Genomic DNA, 18394 nt, shown 5'->3' with positions numbered 1-18394 from the left:
CTGCCCAAGCCCCGGGCCCCCGGCCGTGCTCCCGCTGGCAGCTGGGTGGCTGTGAGCCAATGAAGTCCCATCTGCTTGAGTCAGTTTGAGCTGGCTTCTGAGTCTAGCACCAAACGGCCATGATTCACTCATGATGGGGCTGCCATCTCCTCCCTTTATTACTTTTTTTATTTTTATTTTTTAAAATATATTTTATTGATTTTTTACAGAGAGGAAGGGAGAGATATCGAGAGTTAGAAACATCGATCAGCTGCCTTTTGCACACCCCCTACTGGGGATGTGCTCACAACCAGGGTACACACCCTTGACGGGAATCGAACGTGGGACCTTTCAGTCCGCAGGCCGGCACTCTTTCCACTGAGCCAAACCGGTTTTGGCCAGCTCCTCCCGTCAGGGGTGAAGACCTCTGATGTGAATTTAAGATGCTAATGGCTGGGCTCTGATTTCCAGAGTCCTTGAGGGCTGGAGTGAGCCAAGGCGAAGGGAGGGAAGTGGAGACCAGACGGGGGAGAGGTGATGGGAAGGGGTCCAGGGCCCTGTCCCCACTCCTGCCACAGCCTCCACCAGGTTACATCTCCCGTGCGCCCCCCCACCTGTGGCCCCCTCAGCAGCAGACGGCAGCCCCTGGCCGCAGCCCCTACTTCCCGCGGAAATCAAGGAGTCCGGAGCTGAGGAGACGCTGGCTGGAGGCCCTCCTTAGGGAACCGCCTTCGGTGACAGTCTGGGGGACCCGCAGCGTGGACGACAGTTCAGGAACGAAAGGAGGGAGCGGACGTGGGAGCAGCAGGCTGAGGGCAACACGCTGCCCTCGGGAAGGACGCGGGGAGCTGAGCCGAGCCTCCTGCACCCTCCACCCCATGCCCAAGGCTGCCCAGCCCCCCCGGTGCTGGGGACTGCGGCCTGGGCCGGTTGGCATCTGATCCAGGGCCTCATTTACTTTCTTCCCTAGCACTTAGTCTGACTCTAGAGAGTCAGAGGAGTCAACAAAGCCAGGCTCTTGATTAAACAAAGAAAAAAGGCAGCAGCCAGCGGCACTGCTCCCACCAGGATGAGCATGAGGAGGAAAGGCCCAGCGCCAGGAGGGCGTGGGCAGAGGGCTCGCACACAGCTGGTGGGAACGGTCTGGAAGATCTTCGGAAGCGGCCCGCATGCCCACCTCGTGGCCCGCAGTGCTGTCCTGGCCCCACGCACAGAAAGGAGGAAGGCAGAGGCGGCCCCACGGGTGGGGAAAGACCCTACAACCAACCCTGCACGGCGACCGCAGCCGCCGGCCAGCTCTCCCAGCGGCGCTCACCACCCCTCGGTGCCGTGGGCAAGGCCAGACACAGAGGAACAGCCCTGGCGGGCAGCGGGCAGAGCCGCGGCCAGATGTGCCAGGGCTGCAGTTCGATCCGTCAGGGCACATGTAAGAATCAAACAATGAACACGTGAATAAGAGGAACAAACCGACATTTCCTACTCTTTCTCCCTTCCTCTCTCTAAACATCAATCAATAAAAAATTAAAAATAATATATGATTTCATTTGTAGAAAGAACAAAAACGGGCAAGTACCAGCTAGCTATTGGAAGTGGGGATACTGGTGACACATGGTGGGGCAGATTCTACTCATGTTTCATTTCTTTTCTTTTTAAAAATTTTAAAATTGATTTCAGAGAGGAAGGAAGAGGGAGATAGAAACATCAATGATGAGAGAGAATCCTTCATCAGCTGCCCCCTGCACACCCCAACACTGGGGATCAAGCCCACAGCCCAGGCCTGTGCCCTGACTGGGAATCGAACTGTGACCTCCGGGTTCATAGGTCAATGCTCAATCACTGAGCCACACTGGCCAGGCATGGTTCATTTCTTGATCTGGGTGCTAGTTCCACATGCTCAATTTGTGCAAATCCGTTGAGCCATACACTGACGGTCTGTGTTCTGTTCATATGTTTTAGCTCCATAAAATAATTACTTACAGGAGGAATCCAGCTGGGGGAGGAGAGAGGATTGCCAGATTTGGGCAATAAAAATATAGGGTGCCCAGTTATTTTTGAATTTCTTATAGATAAACAAAGAGTGTTTTTAAATATATTTTATTGATTTTGTACAGAGAGGAAGGGAGCGAGATAGAGAGTTAGAAATTCTACATCAATGAGAGAGAGTCATATGCCCACAACCAAGGTACATGCCCTTGACCGGAATCGAACCCGGGACCTTTCAGTCCCCAAGCCGATGCTCTATCCATTGAGTCAAACCGGTTTCGGCCAAAGAGTGTTTTTAGCACACGTTTCTACCATGCCATATTTGCATGATAAATGGCAGCCCTGGGAAGGCCTGGCCACTCTCATCCCTTCTTGCCGGGAAGATGTGGCATTAACCAGTGAGAGGTCGTCTGGCCCCAGCTCTGGTCAGCCCTGACCTTCTCCACAGAGGGCCGTGGGCTCCCACCTCACCTCCCTGTCCTGGGTTGCACCGGGCACTGGGCACAGGAGCCCCATCCTGGTCCCCCACCCAGCTGGGCACCTCTCAGCCCAGGTCCCCCACACTGTTGGGTACCCCTCATTCCGGGTCCCGACACGGCCTGCCCCCCTCAGCCCCACCCTTCAGCCCTCCCTGGCCCTGGCCCATACACGCCCTGCGTGGCTTCCCTTCAGTGAGCCAGGCCCGGCTCTGCAGCTGCTCGCAGCCCCAGCAGCTGGCGCGGACACAGTGGGAGGTAAATGGCCCCTCTGAGCTGCTGCTCAGAGCAATGTGCAGCCAGTCAGAAGTCCTGCATCTGGGCGCCCGTAATCCAGCCAGGACTGCGAGGAGCTCCTTGGCAGGGGGCAGGCGGGAGGGCCCGGGGTGGGTGCGGGCCGGCGAAGCAGAGCTGGGTGGGTCCAGAGGGAAGAGGCGGTGGGTGGGTCAGGACAGGGCTGCTGTCCAGAAATGAAAAGCCCAGAAAAAAGCAGAGGGGGTGAATGGTTACAAAGAAACCCACATCTGAGAGCGTGCTCCCCCTCGCCGCCTGCCTTTTATCCCAGGCTCCCCCGCCTGTTAACCGTCCCGGCGCTCGGCTCCCACAGGAGAGGGGACGAGACCCCTTTCCCATTTTAGACGGAGAAGTCACTCTGCAGAGGAGGAAAAGCTAAGATGCACCCTAAGCACCCCCGCTGCAGGGGCAGGCGGAGGCCTGGCTGAGGACGGCCCGGCTCCTCCCCCTGGAACTGGCACCAGGCGGACAAAGGAGGACGCAAAAGCCACTGGCGGGCCAGCCACTGTCATATAAGGCAAGGCTCCAGCCCAGGCTCACAGCCCGCCCCCCTGCCCCCACCCGGGCCGCTCGAAGACCAGGACCTGGACTAGCTCAGAGGAGCCCAGAGCCGGGGAATGTGGGAATGATTTTCCCAAACAGCCGGCAGACATGGACGCACCCCCTCAGCTCCTTCAAGGGGCAGCGCAGCCGCACCCTGCAGGGAAGGCAGGACGGCCACCGAGGCACGCAGCCCCGGGTGCCGGCTTCCCTCCTCCAGGAACCGGCCCGCGAGGCCGAACTACCCTAAAAGGCCACCGGGCAGCGGGCCAAAGGGAGAGCCGCCTTTTCCATGTCTCTCGGGCGGCTCAGGAAGCAGCAGCGGCGGTGGCAGCGGCCTGTTCCGAGTGGAAATGCCGCCCAACACCCTGCCTCGGGGTGTCTGCCCGGCTCCCTCTCACCCACCTGCCCAAGCCCTCCATGTGGCTCCCTCCGGGCATGAGCGGGCACTGCCAGGCACAGAGCCAGGCCTGGGCTCGGGCATCACACGCAGGCTGCGGCACCCGACTGTGAGCGCAGTGGGCACAGGGAGACGGCAGGCGGGGCACAGCCAGCCACAGGCCTGCTCACGAACTGCCGTGTGGCACCTCGAAGGACCAGCCTCTCCAACGGAGATGAAACCACGAGCTGTCGCTCTCCACTGTGCACGGGGGCGAGCTCTGCAGGTGCCGGTTCTGTGCACGTCCCAATAGTGCAGACCCACCTGCCGGGCGGGGGCGGGGAGTGAGGGGGTCTCTGCAGGTGCAGCCGTGGAGGCGGGGCTCCTGGGAGCAGGCGCCGTCTCTCCCGGGATGTGCTGGTGGCCACACAGCGGCCCCTGTGAGGAGCATCGCGGCCCCCTTAGCAGGTCCTGCCTGATGCGCGTTATAACTAAGTGCAGAGGTTCCTGCTCTTTAGGAAATAGAGCTCATGTGGACAGTTGCAAGACAACGTCCTCCCTCCTGTCCTCCCTTTTGGTATAACCCTGGGCTTAGAAAACACCTAAACATCACCCGTCTGCCACCTGCCCGCCACCCATTCCCGCGGCCCTCAGAGGCTGGAGGAGGTGGCAGTGCTGCCGCCAGCTTCTCCTTGCCCCCCGGGCGGGTCCTCCCAGGGCGCCCAGGCAGGGGAGGCGCTCAGGGCAGAGGCCCCTGATGCCATGCAGTAACGGAGTGAGCGCAAAGGCTTTCGCACACATCTCGCTGTCAAATCCCCCTTCCTACATCTTCTTAACTGTGCAGCTGGCTCTCTTTCCTCCCAGCCCGGCACTATGGTGTGTTGAGATCTTCCTTTTGCTGTCAGTTGAATTCATGCCATGTGTGAATCTGACTATTGCTCCCCTGATGGCCTTGTCCGAGATGCTGGGTCGCCTGTCACGCTGGTGGTGAAGACACAGGCTGGTGGCCACAGCCGCCCCGGGCAGACCCATGGCCAGCAGTGCCTTCCGATGACCAGCCCGTCCAGCTTACCTCCCTCAGCCCACGTGTCCTCTCCGCGTCCACAAGCAGCAACGACGGCTCTGCCCAACGCCCCAGAAGAACCGAGGTCTCCGAGCACTTCCTGGCTGCCTGGCTCCGGGATCCTGGGCGGCTGTGTGCTCACAGCCAGGCGGGCGACGGCGGGGAGCACCTTCTGTCCCGCCCAGGCCCCGCTCTCCCCCTCAGGGCACCATCTGCCCTCACAGGACTGACGCCACGTCCCCCCGCTGGAGGGACCTCACCTCCTCCACACAGCCACCTCTGCCTACGTCCCCTCCTGAGCCTCAAGTGCCCGCGGCCAACATGTGAGTCCGGGTGAAACGTTACGCCCCAGACAGACGGCAGATGCAGAAGAGGGATCTGTGGTGCTTTTCTCTCCATCAGTGTGAACGTTCACATCAGCCCAAACAGCATGCTGCTGCCGAGACAGCGGCCCACCCTCGCCGGCCCTGGTTTCCCGCACAGTATTACCACCGCCCCCCGTCCCGCTTCAGAACCTTCCTTCCATCTCCCATCTCCCTTCCTTCCTTTTCTTTTTTTTTTTTTAGAGAGAGAAAGGGAAAGGGATAGACACAAACATTGATGAGAGAGAGAGACACTGATTGGCTGCCTCCTGCACGTCCCCTACTGGGGTTGAGCCCACAGCCTGGCACATGCTCTGACCAGGAATTGAACTGGCAACTCCTGGTGCATGGCAACGCTCGACCACTGAGCCACCCTGCTGGGCCGTAGTCAGTTGTATCACAGGATCTCCTAGCCCAGTGGTCAGCAAACTGCAGCTCTCGAGCCACATTCGGCTCTTTTGCTCCTTGAGGGTGGCTCTTACACAAAAGTACCACGTGTAGGCGAGCACAGACAGTGCAATTGAAACTTCGTGGCCCATGCACAGAAGTTTGTTTTCGGTTCTCAAAAGACATTTCAATCGTTGAACTGCTGATTTTGGGCTTTGTTGACTAATGAGTTTGCCAACCACTGTCCTAGCCCACATGTAATCTGTTTTTGGAGCCTGATACTAAAAGATCACCTCTCTCCAATTTTTGAGTTCTGCCCTCCAGAAGCGCCGCTCCCCCGCATGCCCACCGCTCCCCCTCGCCACGCTCCTCTCGGCAGGCTCCCGCCACGGGGTCTGCCCAGGGCGCCGGCCACAGAGGCTGCGGCAGGGGGTTTCGGAGGAGACCCTTGCTCAGAGCCTCGTCTTGAGGGTGAGGAAGTGTTTACCAGACAACGGGGAGGAGAGGGGAAGAGGCTTCTCTCAGAAGAGGGGGCGCTGGCTGGGGGCTCAGCTGGTTGGACCATGTCCCAATGTCTTGGGGTTGGGGGTCTGATCCGGGTGGGCACATACAAGAATCAACCAATGAATGTATAGGTAGGCGGAGCAGCAAATCCATGTTCCTCTTTCTCTCTCCCCCTTCCTCTTTAAAAAACTTTTTTTAAAGAAGAGAAAACAGCCCAAACCGGTTTGGCTCAGTGGATAGAGCGTCAGCCTGCGGACTGAAGGGACCCAGGTTCGATTCTGGTCAAGGGCATGTACCTTGGTTGTAGGCACATCCCCAGTGGGGGTTGTGCAGGAGGCAGCTGATCGATGTTTCTTTCTCATCAATGTTTCTAGCTCTCTATCTCTCTCCCTTCCTCTCTGTAAAAAATCAATAAAATATATTTTAAAAAAGAAAAAAGAAGAGAGAACAGATGTCAAAAAGCTTAGAGACGATGCTTGTGGTTTTGGTGGCTGCAAAGATTTAGGACGTGGCTGGAGCGTGGCAGCCTGAGGGGGTGGGGGCGGAGGAGGGAGAAGGTGAACTGGGAGAGGCCCAGAGGCCCTCATATGTGAGGCGGCTGTTTAACTCCATCCAAAGGACCGAAGCCTCGGGGGTGGTACGCATGAGTGACACGGCGGATGTGTGTGACGGTCACACTGCGGGACAGAGCCTGGCAGGAGACCGCTCCGAGTCCCTGGCAGAAGGCCCGGCTGGTAGCCGAGCCGGAGCGGTGGCAGCCACGGTAGGATGACAAGGAGGACGCGGGTTGCCCAGCGTGGGGATGAGGGGCCTGGCAGGACAGAAGGTGCCCGCACCGCCAGGCTTCAGGTGGTGGGCAGGTGCTAATGCCACCAGGGGGCGGCCTCCAGGGCAGGAGGAGGCTGCTTCACGCACGCGCACAGGGAAGCCTGGCCACAGCCGTCGCCTTGGCAGCCCTGCCTGTGGTTGGCGCCGAGGCCGTGAGGCGGATGGGTGGTCGCAGGTCAGAACCACCCTGGGGGAGAGAAGGAAGCAGGCTGGGCCAAGGGGGAGCCAGGCTGCGATGCTCATGGCAAAGCTGACCCCACAAGGAGCCCTGGGGCTGGCGAGGTCCTTCAGAGACGCCGGAGTGGGGCCTTTGTACCCCATCACCGGGCCGCCCCCGAGGGAGGGCCCAGCCCCAGGGAAGGTGACTGGCTTCCGCGGAGACACCCCTGGGATGGGCTGGGGAGGCAACAAGACTCCGGCAACCGGGCTGGGGCGTCCGAGCTCCCCACCAGACAGAAAGCACAGGGCCCAGCCAGAAGGCCCTGGACATGCCCGCTGCAGGAAGCGGCCTGGGGCAGAATTCTGACGCGCAGCAGGCTGGAGGGCAATCAGTGACAGACTGACGGACTGGAGAAGGGGTGCGGACAGGGAGGGATCAGGAGGGGTCCGTGGAGTAGGGAAGAGGCTGGACGAGACACTGTTCAGGAGAAAGAGCCATCAGGTCACTGGTGACAGCCGCTGAGGAGAGGCTGGTTTCCTTTGCTTCACCTCCCAGCTCCAGCCATGGCCCCTGACCTCCAACATGACCTTCACCTTTGTTTCTTGTTCCTCCAAATGTTGAACCCTTCTGAAATACTGAGGGCATTTTTACACGTTGGCTGCCTCCTTCTAGAATGTTCTGAATGTCTTCTCCGGTGAGAACCCCTACAACACTCTGAGCTCTGAGGTGTCTAGCTCAGACAAGAAGCAAGAGGAAGCCGGGGAGGAAAGATGCAGTGGGAGGTGGAGGACGGGGGAGGAGACAGAACGGTTCTATGGGAGGAGACTCACGAGGGCAACGCTTTGCTGAGGAGGGAAAAGCCAGTGGAGAATAAAACTCGAAGGCAGAGGAGTAAGTCTGCTTCATCAGCCAGCTCCCCGCAGGCTCAGGACCAGCTGCTTCAGGCAGAAAGGGCTGTGTGAGAGGACCCTGGGGCTCTGGAGTCTGAGGGAAGATGAGAAACTGGCTTGAAAACAGTGGGGAGCCCAGGGCGCGGGCAGGGAGAGCAGGAAGGTCCCCGGGGCGGAGGGGGCGGCTGCTTGCTGGGCTCCGTGCATAGCAGCACCTGCCCGGTGCCCGCCGGCTCCCAAGAGGTGACAAGGCTCTGTGCAGGGAGCACGAGGGCTCCCCCGCAGCACAGGGAGGATGCCCAGCGCCGAGGAACAACAGGCCCTTCCCTTAAAGACAAAGAGCCCAGGCAGAGAGGAGGGAGGCCGGGTTCACGGCGCCCAGGAGCACAGGCCACTCCACCATGGTCCAGGCGGGGACCCGCAGGTGCGGAGCTCTGAGGGGCAGGGGCGGGAACACGCGGAGAAATGCCAGGAGCGATTGGCATTTGGTAAGTCAGGAGGAAACGAAGACACTCGGGTCTGGAGGCCGGAGGAGGCAGTGCGTGGAGAGGATGGCCAGCTGTGGTCTCTTGTGAGGAGGCGACGATTTGGCGGAGACCACAGCGATGTGAAAGTGTGATCCCTGCCAACGTGGGGGCGGGTGTGCCGGAAAGAGGGGACACAGGAGGAAGTCCCCGTGTGCCCAGGGACAGCGAGGGCGCGCAGCGGCAGGGCCGCATCCCCGGGGCCTCACAGGCATCTTGGAGGAGCCTCCCTCCAGCATGACGCGGAGCCTCGGGGGATTGAGACGGGGAAGTGACTCACTCTTTGGTGGTGGTTCCTTTACCGCTGGATGTCCTGTGTGATAACTATTACGTTAACACACACACGCGCACAGGAAGCAGGGATTCCGTCAGAACCAGAACCAGAAACAGATCTGGGATCTGTTTCCCGAGGATCCGGGCAGGAGAGGGGGGAGAGCAGGGAAAAGCGGACGGAGTCACCAAGGCCATAGGAATGTCTGCTGAGATGGAACAAGGTGTGTGGAGCCCATGACGCCAGTCTTTACTTCTGTATACGTTCAAAATGTCCCGGAGCAAAACTTTAGAAAAATCATTAAATAGCTCGGCCCGTGTGACTCTCAGTGTGAGTGTCGACCTGTGAACCAGGAGGTCACGGCTCAGTTCCCGGTCAGGGCACATGCCCAGTAGTGGACTCCATCCCTGGTGGGGGGCCTGCCAGAGGCAGCAAATCAATGAGTCTTATCATTGATGTTTCTATTGTATTTCTCTCTTCCTCTCTGAAACCAATATAAATGTATAAAAAAGAACTATGAATAAGTGTGCAAAGTTCATATACATGGGAAGTCACTGGAGGGGTATCCAGGGCCTGATCATACGTCCGTCCACTAGGGAACACTGCAGCTGTGTTCCTCCTGAGTGTGCACGTGCATGTACACATGTATGTGTATGTGTGTATGTATATGTACAGGATGCATGTATAGCCCAGTTCTTTCAAATATGGAGCAAAAACTCCCCTTTCAGGACCGTAGGGAGGCCTCCTCTCCTTCGGCCGGAGTCGGAGGAAGGAGATGAGCCGCCATCTCAGGACTGCACTGGGCTCAGGTGGTCAGACCCGCGAGGCCCAGGGACAGGAGGCTGAATCAGAGCTCCACGAAGGGGCTGCTGGGGCCAGCCCCGTGGGGGCGCCCTGAAGGCTGAGGCCCTCCTGAGGGGGACCCCAGGCCAGGCCAGGTTACAAGAACGGGCAGGGGTGTCGTTCTAGGCGGGAGGAGCTGCAAGCGGACCAGCCAGGAGCGCAGCGGGGCTGGGGAGGGCCTGCTGAGGGAGGGCACTGCACCCGAGACGGCGGCCATCGTGGGAGAAGGAAGGAGCGAGGCGATGGGGGCCGGTCTAGCGGGGGCGCATCTCCCGTGGCTGAGTTTGCTCCGGCTCAGCAGTGGGGGCGCTGTTCTCGGGCGGATGCGGCGTGACCTGTCCCCGGAGGGCCCAGCCCACACAGGAGCACAGATCTCCTGGGCAGAGACCGCTGCAGTGCAGGCTAGCAAATGATAAACCGAGTGTGAGAGGCGGGTGGGAGGGCAGAGACCGGAAGGAACCCTTCACCAACGGGAGGGAGCGCAGAGGAGGGCGGGGCCACCAGTCACGGCTAACTGTGCGAGACAATTGCTTTGCTAATCAAGCCACAGTAAGGAGATTCGCTTTCCCCTCTGTAATGAACTCATTAGTGAGTGCTGTTTTTAGTCCTTTCCCCGGGGTGTCAGAGACCGTGAGGGTGGGAGGTTTGCTGAGACTGGCGGGATGGCTCTGGATCCCCACACCCACCAGCGGAGCCGGCTGAGTCAGAGGGAGGCGGCGGCACCCACCTGCTGCGGGAGGTCACGTCCGGGAAGAACTGCACGACGGCCAGCAGGTTGTGGTGGTGGTCGGACACCGAGCTCAGGGCGCGGCACAGCTGCTGGAGCTGTGGGGAAGCCAGCTCCGTGGGCGAGGGAGGGCACTCCCACCCGCTCCCCCGGTCCCCGGAGGGTCAGAGGACCAGCACGGAGGCAGGGACAGGAGGGATGGCCCCTGGCATCTCCATGACCTCGTGACCTCCGAGCATGCCACTCCTTCTGGGGCGTGAGGGGCACCTGGGGGCCCGGAGAGGAGGGGCGGGCTGGGCAGGCGCGTACCTTCCCTGGCCACTCGCGGATGTTCTGCAGGAGCAGGAGCAGCAGCTGCTGCAGGTCGGCGTTGGGCAGCAGGCGCAGCCGCACGTCCAGGCCGGCTCTGCACAGCAGCTCCATCAGGTCCAGGAGGTCTCTGTCAGGGCTGGCGCTGGGCTGCGCCTGGGCACACAGTGTCAGGAACTGGGGAGCAGAGAGAACACAGGGCAGTGAGGGCCTTCCTGGGCGACAGGGCACAGGAGGGTTTGCATGTGAGCAGCTTGCCGCGTTGGGGAGGAGCCGAGATAAGCAGGGAGGCGAGGGCAGGCCCCGCGGGCCTCAGTGGCAGGTGGTGGCGTGGAGGGCGCCCAGCCTGTGGGTGCTGGGTGGCACTCCGGGGCTGGCCTGTGGGGCGGGCCAGGATGGGGCATGGAGGCGGCCATGTGACTCACCTTATAGATGTAGCTCAGGCTGATGTCCAAGGCGGTCTCCTGGCGGGTGTCCTGCAGCTCACGCCAGCCCGGGCTGGCCTCACTGGCAAGCACTCTAAGGCAGAGACAAAGGGAAGGGAACGGGGATGGGCACCAGGGGGAACTGAGGCGGAGGGCTACACTCGCTCAAGAACACAAAGCCCAGAGCCCATCCGCTCAGCCGGGACCCGCTGTGCCGGTCGCTACTGCTGTGAACAGACTCCCCAGACGCGAAGGCTTAGGACGACGTTTATTATCTCACACAGGTCCTGGGCGTGGGAAGAGAAGCAACTCAGCTCAGTGGTTGGGGCTCAGGGTCTCTCAGGAGGGTGTCCCCCAGTCGCTGGGGGGACGGGCTGCTGTGGTTGCAGGCCTGGCTGGGCAGCGGAGCTCCTGAGCTCTCTCACGGTCAGCAGGCAGCCTGCTTCCTGAAAGCGGGAGAGTGACTCGAGAGGAGCCTGGACGAGGCTGCAGCCTGTCACACCTGGCCCGGAGTGAAGTGACGGCCGGCTGTGGACACGGGGTCAGCCTGCGGCTCCACCCCAGCCAGGCCTCCAGCTGCAGCTTCCTGGGGCTTGGGCAGCAGGAAGCCGCGCCCCACGGCCCCACAGCCGTCCTCAGAGGCGTTTTCTCTGTCCATCCAGGCGTGGAGACGTGCTCCGGACGCACAGAGCTGCACCTCCCGTCAGTAAGGCAGGTGACAATCAGAGCAGGAGCGAGGAACACCCTCCCAGGGGCACACTGTCGGGCGGGCGCTGCGGAGCCCAGCACGGCCCCTCCCCCGAGGCCAGGGCCATAGCAAACCCGTGCGGGACTGGAGTCGCACTCAGGGCGGCAGGTGCCTTCTCCCTGCGGCCGAGTGTGTCCTTATGAGGTCCAGGAAGTGAGGCGAGTTTATGCGCTGTCTCACCCACGTTCCCACCATGCAGCCCAGCCTGGGGCCGCCAGCCTCGCCGGACGAAGGCGCCGATGACAGCGCTGCCTACCCCGCCTGCTCTCCCCGCGCTCCGGGGAGGCCTCTGCTCTTCCCTACGTGGCACTGGCGCTGCTCCTATGGCAAGAAGGAGACCCAGTCTAGGCAGCATCGGTGCCAACATCCTCGCTGGGGCGCGGGCGAGGGCTGGGTCCCGTGGATTAGGGCAGGGAGGGGGCGGCATTTACACTGGGAAACGGGCTGGGCTGTCAGTCCCAGGGGATCAGCGGGAGCAGCCTGAGCTCACAGCCGGCAAGTGGGGGGCTTCCAGACTCCCCGAAGGGGGCGTCAGAGTGCGCATGCTGCCTCTGTAAAGGGCGGGCTTTCACACAGCGTGGTTCCCAGGCAGGTGGAGTGCAGCACCTGGTGACACCGAGGGGGTGTGTGGCTGTGACAGAGCCCACTCCTCCCAGGAGGGAGCAAGCCCCCCAGGGAGAGGGACGGCCCCCCAGGGAGAGGGACAGCCCCCCAGGGAGAGGGACGGCCCCCAGGGAGAGGGACGGCCTCCCAGGGAGAGGGACGGCCCCCCAGGGAGAGGGACGGCCCCCCAGGGAGAGGGACGGCCTCCCAGGGAGAGGGACGGCCCCCAGGGAGAGGGACGGCCCCCAGGGAGAGGGACGGCCCCCCAGGGAGAGGGACGGCCCCCCAGGGAGAGGGAGGGCCCCCAGGGAGAGGGACGGCCCCCCAGGGAGAAGGGAGGGCCCCCAGGGAGAGGGACGGCCCCCCAGGGAGAGGGAGGGCCCCCAGGGAGAGGGACGGCCCCCCAGGGAGAGGGATGGGCCCCCAGGGAGAGGGACAGCCCCCCAGGGAGAGGGAGGGCCCCCAGGGAGAGGGACAGCCCCCAGGGAGAGGGACGGCCCCCCAGGGAGAGGGACGGCCCCCAGGGAGAGGGATGGCCCCCCAGGGAGAGGGACGGGCCCCCCCAGGGAGAGGGATGGCCCCCCAGGGAGGACGGGCCCCCAGGGAGAGGGACGGCCCCCCATGGAGAGGGACGGCCCCCCAGGGAGAGGGACGGCCCCCAGGGAGAGGGACGGCCCCCAGGGAGAGGGACGGCCCCCAGGGAGAGGGACAGCTCCTGGAAAGTGCTCTGCACTCCGCCTCCCTGTGACCTCTCCTGGGGAGCAGCAGGTAGAACGGGGTCCTCCCCTCCCTCTGAAGAGCCACTTGACTGGAACGTGGCGTCTGACGGCTGTGCTGGGCACTCCCGCGGGCGGCCAGGAGCACGGGTGCCGGCCCGGCCCCTCTGAGGGCTGAGGGCCCACGTGAGTCCATGCGAAGCAGCCCGCCTGGGCCGCCGTCCCTCGGCGAGGTCTGGGCTCGCCGCCCCGCGGGCAGCACCAGGACCTGAGTCTGGGCCACAGTGACCCTCGGAGCCCTTCTTTTTGGGAAAGAATTATAAATGTCTTAGGTCATCTGGAAAGCCAGCCCCATTTTGTTTTTCCCAAGAGCTGATAAACAACAGTTACTGTCTGCAGGGCTGCGGCTTCTCGGCAGGAGGAGGGTAAGTGGGTACTGCCCCCCCACACCCCAGAGCTGCTGTAGGGCGAGGAGGCCCCTGGCCTGCGGGGCCCTTTCAGTGGACAGTTGTCCTCTCCCAGGGCCACGTGGGGGCGGCCAGCCCGGGCCAGCTGCAGGCCTCCTGGCCCGGAGGCAGGCCTGTGTCCGAGCAGGGCTCCCGGCTTTGTCTCCGGAAGCGGCCCCGGAGGACCAGCCGGGGTCCCCGCAGCCCTCCCTCTCCTCCCAGGCGGACTCAGGAGCCCGTGCTCAGCGCCACACGGTCCCTCCTCCCCGCTCCACACGCCAACGCCCTCCCGACGCCTCTCCGCCCCATCTCGGGCAGAGGGCGACTGCAACAGGCGGACAGCAGACCTTCCACGTGTCCTTCTGAGAGGCCACCTCGGGCGCCCCGGGGGGTGCTGACGGTGTGAGGAAATCTGAGAGCAGAGCAGGTGGCGGAGGCCTGAGTTCTCACGGCGGCGGGAAAGGCAGCCAAGCCGCGGCCGGCACATGCTCAGCCCTGCTTCCAGCCCTGGGTCACGGGCCCTGGGGTGCCCGCAGGAGACCCAGCGTCTGCTCTGCCCGAGATGGGCGTCCCTGAAGCCGGCAGAGAAGAGCGGTCCCTGGAGCGGACCCAGCTGGCCGGCGGGCCTGCTCTGAGCCGGGTCAGGAGAAGAGGCGGCGGCGGTGGGAGAAGGTGGCCGGCCCTCCGGGGCTCCTGTGACCCGTGAATCCACGAAGGATGCCTCACCCTTGCTGGAGGAGATGCTGGAACCTGCTTCCTGAGCCCCAACTCCCCCAACACGACATGTCATCTTCCCACCGTGACCCCCAGCGCCTCCCCAAGCACAGCACCAGCCAGCTCCCCCCAGTACCGGCCCCCAAAACACCTGAGCATCCTCGCCCCCGCCCCCCGCGGTCACAGGGGGCGTCCAGGCCCTGTCTGCTCCTCTGAGGAGGCTGTCAGGCAGATACGCCTCTCAGGTCTCGTACGGCTCTTAGGGCGCAGGGACAGGGAGCCCCGTGGCCACCGCCTGCTCCTTGGGGCCAGCTCTAACTGCTCTGGGGAAACGGCGCCAGCTGCAAGCCCAAGGTGCGGGCCAGGGAAGGAGCCGGGCTGTCACGCGGCTCTGGTGGCTCCTGGGCTCGTTCGCCTCCTGCACAGGCTGACCGACCTGGTAAGGACGTCTGTGTGCTGGGCCTGTTCCCGGGAATCTGGGGGACACGTTTAAAGGACCACAGTTCTAGGCCCACCGCCTGCCTCCAGCGGCCTCCCAGCTCAGGGGTTTGTCCTGAAGCATCCGCACAGGAAGCCATGGGGGGGGGGGCATGGCTCTGAGCGCAGAGTGACTGAGTGTCATGTCTCCAGCCAGGCTCTCTGAGCCCACAGCACCCCACTTCTGATGCGCGCTGTTTTCTGAGGGCCGTTCTCTCCTGACTCATCCTAGGGGTGGGGTGGCTGCGGCTCTGGGCTGGGAAGAGGCTGGGGCGAAGCGCAGGCGGGCACGTGCAGGCAGTCCCGGCAGAGCCGAGTGGGCTGGTGGCAGATGATCACTGATCACGGCCGTGGAAGCGATTCTTCAGGAAGCGTGGGCCTTCTCCGCGATGGACGTCGGTCCCAGCACCTTCCGGGGCGAGGGGCTGTCCGCGGGAGGGGCTCCCATGGAACAGCCGCTCAGGGTTCTGCACACTCTGTTGTTTCTCAAACCAACATATTTGAGATATGTTGAACGAATTTTCCAGAAAGAGGTTAGATGGGCCATAACCTGTACGGCTTTCACAGCCCAGGTCTCGTCACTGTCCATCCAACTGAAGGGTGTGGTATGGCTTTGTCCGAAGGGCAGGGACCCCTGCCCAGTGCACAGAGGGCACCGCACACAGGGGAGCATGGTGGAGTCCCGAGCTACTGTGCCCTGCTGACCACCAGGGTGAGCCCCCGGAGGCTGGGGATGGACTGAAGAGGCTGGGCGTGTCTTGGGAGAGCGGGGGCTCTGATCAGGAAGGGGCAGAAGAGGTGCCAACCAAAGCAGCAAGACAAGTGGGCCTGTTCTCTCTGTACCGCCAGGGCTGGGAGCCTGGCTGTTCACGCATGAGGCTCTTGGGGACTCGTGTGGGGCTGTCGTGTGATTCCCTCAGGCTCCGCTTCCCCGAGTTTAGTAACTTTTTTTTTTTTAGTAACTTTTAAAAAATATATTTTTATCGATTTCAGGCAGGAAGGAGGAGAGAGAAACATCAATGATGAGAATCATTGATTGGCTGCCTCCTGCACACCCCACACTGGGATCAAGCCCACAACCCGGGCATGTGTCCTGACCAGGAATCAAACTGTGACCTCCTAGTTCAACCACTGAGCCATGCTGCCCAGGCTAGTAACTTTTTACTTTAAAAAATGCATATAATTTTATATAAAAAGCCAGAAGAAATCTTTCTTTTTCTAGCTTATAAATGCTTCCTGAGCTGAGGATCATTCCACAAATAATGAAATCGATAACGTTGTGCAATGAATGGCTGTGTTTCGTTTAGAGAATAGGATATGCTTTAAATTAATATTTCCCAGCTCGGACATATTTTTTAGAAGAATGCTTCTTTGTGAGGTACTACTTTGTTTTGTTTCTCGACATTTGTACTGAGGCGTGACTGGCATGGAAAACCTGGTCCTACTCAGCGTACACATCTCAATGGGTCTGAGCCGAGGCCGTGCCAGCGAGGGAGGACGGGGGAGGGGCTGACTCACCTCCTGCCGCGCGGAGAGGGCCCCTGCGGGCACAGAGCAGGGCCGTGGGTGCCCAGGCCGCAGACCACCTCCATGACCTCTTGCGTTGAGGGGCACCACATGTGCACGTCCTCATCTGCGGGGCCAGAGGGAGGCAAGGATTAGAGCAGCGGAGGAAGACAGGGGTGGGGAGGCCAGGCTGGCCGGAGGGGACCAGCTTCTGCATCCTGCGGCACAGGCACCCGCGGGTGAAATAAAGCACCTGTGGTTCCCAGACACTCGTTGGGGTTCTGGGAAGCTGGCCCTTCATTCTCTGACCTTCAAGCCATGGCCGCCTGACCGTCTCTGGCAGGCAGCCCGCAGGGCACTGAGCCGCTCAGAGCGGAGCCAGACGGTGAGCCCTGACCCAGAGCCTCAAAACAAAACCCCCGTCTCAGCGCCCGGCTCTGCCACACCGGGCCTGGCCCTGGCGCCGGCTCTCCCAGGCCCCCATCCTGCCCCTGGCTTCTCAGCAAGCGGGGCTGTGAGCACCATCTTCTCTTGACCAGTTTACAAAACATGAGTGATAATCTGGCCCCATCCACAGAGGGGAAAACCTGACAGACTCAGGGTTAGACTCCGGGGCCAGGACGATGGGCCGGATACAGACGGTCCCAGGCAGAAAGCCCCGGATGCGCAGCAAGCGGCAAAGCTGGGAGACAAGAGCCCTGCCCGGCAGCCTGTCCCCCCCTGGCACAGCACCGGCCAGGTCTGAACCCAGACTTTCGTGTCGCTGGTCAGGCAGTTTGGGCCCCTGGCTTTTTCCTCCCTAAAGATAACATCTAGGCCTCAGCTGTGCTTTATTTTTTTAAATACATTTTTATTGATTTCAGAGAGGAAAGGAGAGGGAAAGATAGAAAAATCAATGGGAAAGGGCATATGTAGGGAGGAATTTGGGATGGGAATGGGGGGATGAGGACAATTATGTGATACCATAATCAATAAAAAAAAAAAAATCAATGAGAGAATCATTGATCGGCTGCCTCCTGCATGCCTTCCATTGGGGACAGAGCCAACCGGGGCTGTGCCCTTGACTAGAATCGAACCCCGGACCTTCAGTCCACAGGCTGATGCCTTATCCGCTGAGCCAAAACGGCCAGGGCTCAGCTGTATTTTCGCTCCAGGCCTAGAAAAGCAGCAAGGCACTCAGGACACTGAGCCCCTCGGGGCTTAGCCGGATGCGAGCCCTGCCTCAGAAAACGCCCGTCTCAGCGCTGTGGCTGCCTCGGGGCCAGCTGCAGTGGCTGATGGCCCGGCCCTGGCGCTGACCCACCCGTGGAGACCACGGCCTGAAGAGCACGGGGAAGCTGATGGATGTGCTGAGACCCTCCGAGACCTCCCGAGACAATACACTCAGGACAAAGGACCAGCGTGCGCGCTCCCTCCAAGGAGCACGCTCGGCCTTCCCCCACAGACACGAGACCCCACCCCCTAAGGAACCCCACAAGACTCGCAACCAGGGAGCAATGGGCAGTGGCAGCTCGTCCCGGGCTGACCCCCTAACCTGTCTCCAAGGCCCTTTTCTCCGTGCAGCCCTTCCCTTTGGATAGTCCAACTCCATCCCCTTTCCTTAAATAAATTCAATTTCCTTTCAGCACCGTCTGAGACGGCTGTTTTTCCTGACTCTAACTTTTCACTCAGGGCTTTTGCTTTTGTCAGACTATTTAAGGACATTTCCAGAAACAGGAGAACAGAAAAATAAAAACCGTGTGGCCAGGCATGTTTCCTAATGATGAAATGCTACAATGTCCTCTCTGCACATGACCACTCCCTCCATCCCCACGGAGACACAGTGGAGGAAGAGAAAGGAAGGGAGAGAAGGAGAGAGGGCATCCTAAACCAATCTGACGAAGTAGTGCATGGCTAAGAGCGCAATGACAAGTCACAAAATAAATCGGCCGCGTCAGAACACAAATGCAGAATTTGACAGTGAATGAGGTGTTGGATCAAGAAACTGGAACAGGGCCCTAGCCGGTCTGGCTCAGTGGGTAGAGCATGATCCTGCGGACCGAAGTGTCGCGGGTTCGATTCCAGTCAAGGGCATGTACCTCTGTTACAAGCTCCTCAGCTGGGGCTCATGCAGGGGGCAACCCATCGATGTGTTTCTCTCAGTCAGTATTTCTCTCTGTCTTTCCCTCTCCCTAAAATTAACGGAAAAATACCCTCAGGTGAGGATTAACAAACAAACAAACAGAAAAAGAAAGAACCTG

General features: G+C 61.1%; 1 protein-coding gene across 1 annotated transcript in view; it reads right to left on the bottom strand.

Moving 5' to 3' along the window:
• Positions 1-9737: 9737 nt before the first annotated feature.
• The window catches only part of LOC118727998 (protein FAM178B), a 50741-nt gene continuing 42084 nt past the window's right edge, over positions 9738-18394 (bottom strand). Inside the window, exons 9-13 of the mRNA XM_045587235.1 lie at positions 16167-16281; positions 10945-11038; positions 10520-10696; positions 10211-10308; positions 9738-9885 (exon numbers count right to left, since the gene is read on the bottom strand). Coding sequence (XP_045443191.1) covers positions 9738-9885; positions 10211-10308; positions 10520-10696; positions 10945-11038; positions 16167-16281 — 632 coding nt within the window. The remainder of the gene's footprint in view (positions 9886-10210; positions 10309-10519; positions 10697-10944; positions 11039-16166; positions 16282-18394) is intronic.

This window comes from Pipistrellus kuhlii, unplaced genomic scaffold, assembly GCF_014108245.1.
Source record: "Pipistrellus kuhlii isolate mPipKuh1 unplaced genomic scaffold, mPipKuh1.p scaffold_m20_p_27, whole genome shotgun sequence".
Taxonomy (NCBI): domain Eukaryota; kingdom Metazoa; phylum Chordata; class Mammalia; order Chiroptera; family Vespertilionidae; genus Pipistrellus; species Pipistrellus kuhlii.
Note: the sequence above shows the minus strand (reverse complement) of the source record. Positions and strands in the feature narration are given on the sequence as shown.